The following is a 7,455-nucleotide window of genomic DNA, read 5'->3' as shown; positions in this document are numbered from 1 at the left end:
TAAAAAAGATGAGTTCATCATAAAAAAAATTTAAAAAAATAAGATAAATAAAACTGATGATTTTTAGTTTTATCCAGAATTATAAGTAAGTTTTTAATAAGATAATGTAAAAGTGATACACAATGAGAGAGATAAAAAATAATCATACAAATAATTGATCTATCTTAAATTATATAATACAATATACTTCATACAAATAATCATATAAAACTACAGAATACAACATCAATCATAAAATAAAGTAACACAATTATTATTCACTTGAGGGAGGAGGAAGAGGCAAGACTTTTTTAGAAATATTCTAATATTGCATCACTGTCGTGCACATATCATAGCATATTGGTCTATGCTGCAAGGATTCGCAAAGTCTTTGGATAACAGCTTATATACACTCTGGTTGTAATATTTAAGACAGACTTCATCATTGTTGACATTGAGCCTACAATCATCCATTTTCCTTTAAAAGAAAATAGAACTGAAGTATAATCTAGCCCGTAGGTACATTCATAGAACTGAAGTATATCTCATGAAAAGTAAGAAAAGTAAGAATAATAGAAAAGACTCAAAGAAAAGTATATCTCATGAAAAGTAAGAAAAGGCTCAAAGTGGTCGCAGCCTCGCAGGAATAATCTAAGCCCGTAGGTACATTCATAGGTTGAGGGATACGTTACCTACAATCAAATCATAACCAAACTTAGTATAAAAAAGGCTCAAAGTTTGACAATAATGTCAATTTGCTTATATAACTGGAATATACAAGTATCAATATATAGGAAGCAAATTTTATCATAAGTGCTGATAAGTTGTCCTTGTGAGTTTCTGCGGCCTTTCTCAACTCTGCAATGTTAATGTAACCCTTGGGGTTGCTGCACATCATAGTTTCCTAATGCACATCATACGTTTGATGCTTTAATTCTAGTTATGCAATTGCCTAAGACAGCTGCATGAAATGAACCATTAGTTGACACTCATTCCTTTTGATATCATCTTTGAACTTTCTACTATTAAGCATTACTTCATACAGACTAATTTATAATAATAGAACAGAAGTAAGCATTATGCCATTCTAATCACTTTACTCTATCTAAAGTACAAAAACCACCAACCAGGAGACAATGATATCATATTTGATCTACTTTCTGAGAAGAAACTAATGCCATCTCAACAGATTTATTATGACAGCAAAATTAACACCGACTGAAATTCGAGACAGAGCAGATGGTGAGAATTTAATTACCTTTGATTTTGGAGTAATGTTCAATGACATCATCAACAAGACCATCAAAACTAGGGATATAGCCATGGAGGCCTTGTGAAAGGCCAAATCCAGGATAATCCATAGCAAAGACCCCGTATCCAGCTAATGCTATCTTCCTAGCTATGCCTGAAAATAATCCCATGACACGTTTGAGTTGCTAATTCACAACATTAATGCTCTAGTTAATTGCAGATACATGTTACTAATACCAGGAACATGCCTTCAAAGAAAAAAGTGCAGATGTCTCCATATCCATCACAGAAAAACACTGTTGCTTTTGGCTTGGATGCCTCAGGAAGCCAACTCTTACAGAATATTTCAATGCCGCTTGAATTCACCTCGTATGACTGTTACATTGCATATCAGATAACCATCAATCATCTGATGACAATAACAAACTTCGTAGAATCTGCAATCTTCTGCAATTTAGCATCAACGCCAGGTAGCTGCTGCTTCATGCTGCAAAACAATAACTTACCCTCTGTCCTCTTCTTTCTCTTCCTCTGGATACCAATTACTTCCTTCAATTCTACACCGTTCCAAACAATAACTTATCCTCTTTCTTTCTTCGTATTGGCAATGTAAAATAATTAATAACAAAGTCATTTGTCCCTGCACTTCTGAAAAATATAGCGTTCTTCATATGATCTTCTATTTTCTGTTTACCAAGAATCCTCTCCAACCTATTTTTGTATTCTTTTAAATGTTCCAACTGTTTTCGAATTGAAATTACATTCTGCAATTAATAGAGAGACCAATGCAAATTCAGAAAAATTAACCAATCTATGTATACTTAATACTTCTATCCATCTATATCTATACATAAAAAGGATTTAGGTAAGTAATTTTGTACAAAAATATTTTTAACCAAATTGACAAATTAAAGCTAGGCATGAAACATATATTTGAGGAAAAAAAAAAGAAATTATAACCATTTCAGGCATGTGATAAATAAGATGTAGATAAAGAAAGATAGTAGTATTATAGATACACTGAGAGTTGGTGTAAGTGTGTCATGACCAGAACCATCAGAGGCAAAGTTGACTCCTGTGATGAGTTCTTGATTTGTGAGATTTGGATCCAAATATGGTGGTAAAAACTCTTTAAGCCCTAAATACGAAGCTGTGCATAATAATAATGTCATATCACTATAGCAAGCTAGCTAGCTAGTAAGAAATCAAATTTAATATGCACATACAGAATCAATCAAATTAAGGTTGTTACCAATAAATAAGAAGAAACAACACATATGAACCAGAAAAATAGAATCACTGATAAACAATTGAAACAAAGTTTCCTTTAACATATATCAAACACAAATTGAAATTAAACTTCATTTAAATTTACCAAAAACTTACCATAGAAAAAGCAATAAAAAAAAATAAACTAAATAGAATCTGAGTTTGGAAAGAAGTAAGAAAATATATATATATACAAGAGATAGGGTGAAAATGTTACCTGATAGAAAGCTGGGGAAGCGGGTTGCGCGGCGGCGGGGAAGCGGGTTGCGCGGCGCAGTAGAAGCGGAAGCAAGTTGCGAGGCAGCTGCAGAAGCGGGTTACATGGCGAAGATGAGCGGATGAGAGAGACGGCAGAGGAAGAGGAAGAGACCATGTCAATCACTATTGAAAGAGGGCAAAACCCTATCAGAGCAAATGGTTTACAACGTTGAATTTGTGATCAAAATTAAAAAGGGAAGAGTGTAAAACTTAATAAATACAGAGGTCAATTTCTAATTTTTAGTTTTTTCAAAAAAAATAAACGGGATTCAATTTATAATTATTTTGAAGTGGGTTAATGATACTCCCACATAAAATATGGAGCAAGGAATCCGTTGCCTTATTCAATTATTAGAAAAAAAATCAGTGTGTTTAAAAAAATTTTAATGATAAAAATAAAAATAGTAATAAAATAAATAGAATATTTTTTTAAAAACAGTAATTTATATTTTAAATTTTTTATTTAAAAATATATTATTAACATAATAAATTAAAAAAATATTTGTATATTATTATATCTAAATTTTTTTATCAGATATTTAAAGATAAAAGATTTTTTTTAAAGATCCTTTAAAATTTTTTTTAGAAAATATTTTTGTAGAGGCTCAAGCAAATCCTATATATACGTAACAAACACAGCGAACTTGAAATAAATCCTGCCTTCTGCAGTTTGCTTCTCACCTGATATCTGCTAGTGCTAGGGTAGGGATTAACAAATTTTGTGATTTGTAGTCATCAATTAATTATTATTAGTATTTTTAATGGTGTAAGATTTTATCTAATAATGTAGAATTATTCACTTTTTTTTTTATTAATTAAGTACAAATTTTAATAAAAGTGATCACTCCTACACCTTTTCATCTGAGAATAACATAGCATGAGTCTGAGATATGGGTGACGACATTGATGGATGGGCAAACATTCATCATGACATCTTGAAGGAAATTGCGGAGCACTTCTATTCGTATGATGATTTCATCCAACTTCGTTTAGTTTGCAAGCAATGGAGCTTGAAACTTCCAGAGATCTCCAGCGAGATTTTGTGGCTGCTGGTACCTGAAGAATCTTCCAGTACTCATATTTACGAAGACGAGGAGATCTACCATCTCATGCAGTTACCTATTGCTAATGAAGTACCACTTGATATTCAGTCTCTTTATGAAGACGAGATCCACCATCTCAAGCTACCAGAGATGCAGAACAAATTCATCCGTGGTTCTTTTGGGGGATGGTTGATCGTCCAAGATATATACCAGCAAGGTTCGATGTATATGTTAAATGCGTTTACAAAGGTAGTCCATCTAGATCTTCCTCCAATATCGACTTTTCCGGATATAATTGACTACAATCCTAACAATTATGGCCTTGAATATACTATTCGGGTTTTGGACGATGACGATATGGATGATTACCGGAGGTCGAGCAGTTGGATAAATAGGATCTGGGTTTGGAAGGTTATTATAAATTCATGTCCTAGTAATGACAATGAAGATTTTATGGCAGTGGCTATATATGGACCTGGTTGTACATTAGCCTTTTACAAACCAAATGATAAGAGATGGTTAGATCTTTCAACTAGAAAACCGTCTTTTCATGATGTCATATTTTTTGGAGAAAAGATATATGCAGTAGAAGAACGTGGCCAGCTATACGAATTTGATACAAACACAAAGTCAGGGCCTGTAGGTGGTATTCATGAAGCCAAACCTCCCTCTGATGCTGCGGTGGGTCCTTACCAGCTTAAATATTTGGTTGGGTGTGCTAATGGAAGTTTATTGATGCTGGTGAGACATTTTACTTATCGTGGATTATGTACTTACAAATTTGATATCTATGAATTGAAGAAGAATGCAAAAGAATGGTCCAGACTAGATAGTTTGGAAAATTGCGTACTGATGATTGGACTCAACTCTTCTGTTCAAATGCTGCCTGCAAGTATTCAAACCAAAGGAAATCAAATCTACTTTACAGATAATCTAATAGAATTGAAATCAATGGAGGATGCCGAACTTCAAGATATTGGCATCTTCGACTTGGACGATGGAAGTTGTCAAAAACTATTATCCGATGTGAAGTTCTTGTGTCCTCCTGTCTGGTGTTATTCTAGCTCATTTCTTTAGTTTTTTTTTTTTTTGTATTTTAAAAGATTATTTGCAAAGTGTTTGTTCTTCCTTACAGTAAAATTTTGATGAATACATGTTTATCTCCATTTTGTTATCATTCAGTACTGCTATTTGGATGAATATTCAAACTTATTTATAATAAAATAATTTTTTTGTCAGATATCAAATGCATATTTCTTTCGGTGACCATTTATAAATAATTATTTTTTATGTATATGTAACATAATTCATACTATTTTATTAGTGAAGTCTATAAAAAAATTTGGGAATTGAAATCACTAATAATAACACAATAGATTCACATATAAATTAATCAAATTATTGAAAAAATTTAAGAAATTACTATTATATATACAAATAATATATTATGAATAGCAATGTTAAAAACTATATTTATTAACGAAAATTGAGAATTGAAGAATATGAGCACACAATTTTTCAAATAGAATCTTGTATGATGTAAATAATTTTTTTAAAAGAAATAATATCACTGAATAAATATATAATATAGTTCGTGATAGATTATAAATGAAAAAGTATAAGGAGCTAATAAAATATTTGTACAATGTGTACAATGGAGGTTTAGGGAGTAAAAGTATGAATAGAATATTTGTACGATATGTACAATGGAATATTTGCTTTAGAACTATGGAAGAAGGCTTTTTGGGCAATTTCGGATCAACCAAGTCCGAAATCTTGCCATTGGAAATCATTGACTTGAACCAGTCCACTATATATATAGGCCTGCAATTTTGATGTAGTCAGGATAACAAATTCATAATCTCAACCATTCTAAGTAATTATCAAAACCAATAACTCATGAATCCAATATTGTTTACCTGTGGTTGACTGTGAGTGATGGAAATGGAATCCTTCCTGATATAATCTCCATTATAAGTATTCCGAAATCATAAATGTCATTACTCTCAGTGAAGTTACTAGTGGACCACATTAATATAAGAAAATGAATTTTAAAATAATTAGTAGTTAATGGGAAATTGAATACAATTTCAAATTAATTCATGAAGATTTAATAATCTGACCCCCAATGTTTACCTCATAGAGTGACTAGAGTTAGAACTTTGAAGCTTAAAAAGGCCAAAATCAGAGATCTTAGGATTCCATTGTTGGTCAAGTAATATATTCCTAGATTTTGTGCTGCCATGGATAATCTTTGGTTCAACTTCCTCATGAAGGTATGAAATTATGCAGAAGTGAATTTATCATACACAGTATTGTAAACATAAATTTCTTTAACAAAGTTGTTACATAACATGATTTCGGGGTCGGATTCTCACCCATTTGCAACAGCTTATAGAATGTGCAATCTGATAGGTCATGTTAGAGGGCTCAGTGATCCTTGAAATTATGCAGATTTCCATTATCTATATATTCAGATACTAACAGAAAGCCTAGCCTGTTAGTTAGTACATGAAATATGAATACTATATACTATAAGTAGAGTATCTTATCAATTTCACAAGCCTCTTGTGCTTGGCACTTGCAGTTAACTCCACTTGTGAAAGACTCCTCAGGTTTGCAACTAAAACATATAAACAAATCAAATTATAAAACAATCACACCATTATTATGGAATGAAGAGAATAACATATAATCTTCACTAGCAAGGTTATGTAATATACTCTCCCCTTTCCAAAATAACATGAACTAAATGTATTGTGTCAAGTGACAGATATTTTGGAACAGATGGAGCAACAACTTTGTTTATACCTGTGACAAGGTAGCTTCTTCACAACCACCTTCATATTATTAGCTAACAGACCTCTATAAACTGTTCCATTGTCCCAACTTTCAATCACATTTCTTTCAGCAAATCCATTTGTAGCATCCTCTAACTCCTCTACCTGAAAATGCTGACACATAACTCCTTTGAACTCTGGTGAGTCAGATTGGAGTAACTCAGCACCATCATGATCATCAAGATCATCCTCACTTGAAAAATACTCAGAGTTCTTCTCAGGTTCTGAAAAGTTGCATGATGCTGATGAAAGCAACAATGATCTATATTTGTCAAGGGATGAAGATCTATGAAGAACACTACTGAGGCGCCTGCAGACATCTGATTTGGACAAAGAGAAACGTGCTTTGTAGGATTCTCGACGACGAGGATGATAGTGTATGCAGCAGATGCATATGATTATACATACTGTAAGAATGAATGCTACAATGGAAGATACAAGCAAAACCCATAATGGTATTCCAAAGAATATTGGTGATGTTTTTATTTTGAAAAAATATTTGTTAAAGTCTTTCAAACATAGACAGCCTTTTTTAATTGTATAACCGAAAAAAAAAATTAACCTCACTGTATGTCTGATATTATTCTTTTTTTAGCTGTTATTCCGGCAGAAATTCAAACCAAAACAAAATTAATAATGGATATCATCATATCAATACATAAACTAGCAAAAAAATAATCAAAATGTAATATAAGTTTAAGAAAATTGGTTTCAATATACAAGACTTTCTGCACTACAAATTATATATTAAATAACTAAAGTACATTAACATATATGAATAACTTTAATTTTGTAACATAATAGATAGCATTTTT

At 31.8% G+C, this 7,455-nt stretch overlaps 1 protein-coding gene and 1 long non-coding RNA gene across 3 annotated transcripts; one reads left to right on the top strand and one right to left on the bottom strand.

The window, feature by feature from the left end:
- Positions 1 to 312: 312 nt before the first annotated feature.
- Positions 313 to 2,931, bottom strand: LOC110280070 (uncharacterized). 2 transcript variants are annotated; one of them, XR_008002499.1, is made up of 5 exons: positions 2,717 to 2,931; positions 2,250 to 2,380; positions 1,468 to 1,994; positions 1,238 to 1,384; positions 313 to 940 (listed from the first exon to the last, which is right to left on the bottom strand). It is a non-coding gene; the product is annotated as an uncharacterized LOC110280070 (long non-coding RNA). The 2 variants fall into 2 exon arrangements; XR_008002501.1 differs by lacking the exon at positions 2,250 to 2,380.
- Positions 2,932 to 3,647: 716 nt separating this feature from the next.
- On the top strand, positions 3,648 to 4,877 carry LOC107460858 (uncharacterized). The gene has a single exon (XM_016079277.1). It carries the CDS (start codon positions 3,648 to 3,650, stop codon positions 4,875 to 4,877), a length of 1,230 nt encoding a protein of 409 aa, XP_015934763.1.
- The last annotated feature ends 2,578 nt before the right edge of the window (positions 4,878 to 7,455 follow it).

This window comes from Arachis duranensis, chromosome 1, assembly GCF_000817695.3.
Source record: "Arachis duranensis cultivar V14167 chromosome 1, aradu.V14167.gnm2.J7QH, whole genome shotgun sequence".
NCBI lineage: Eukaryota > Viridiplantae > Streptophyta > Magnoliopsida > Fabales > Fabaceae > Arachis > Arachis duranensis.
The sequence above is the reverse complement of the archived record's forward strand: the minus strand, read 5'-3'. Positions and strand labels throughout refer to the sequence as shown.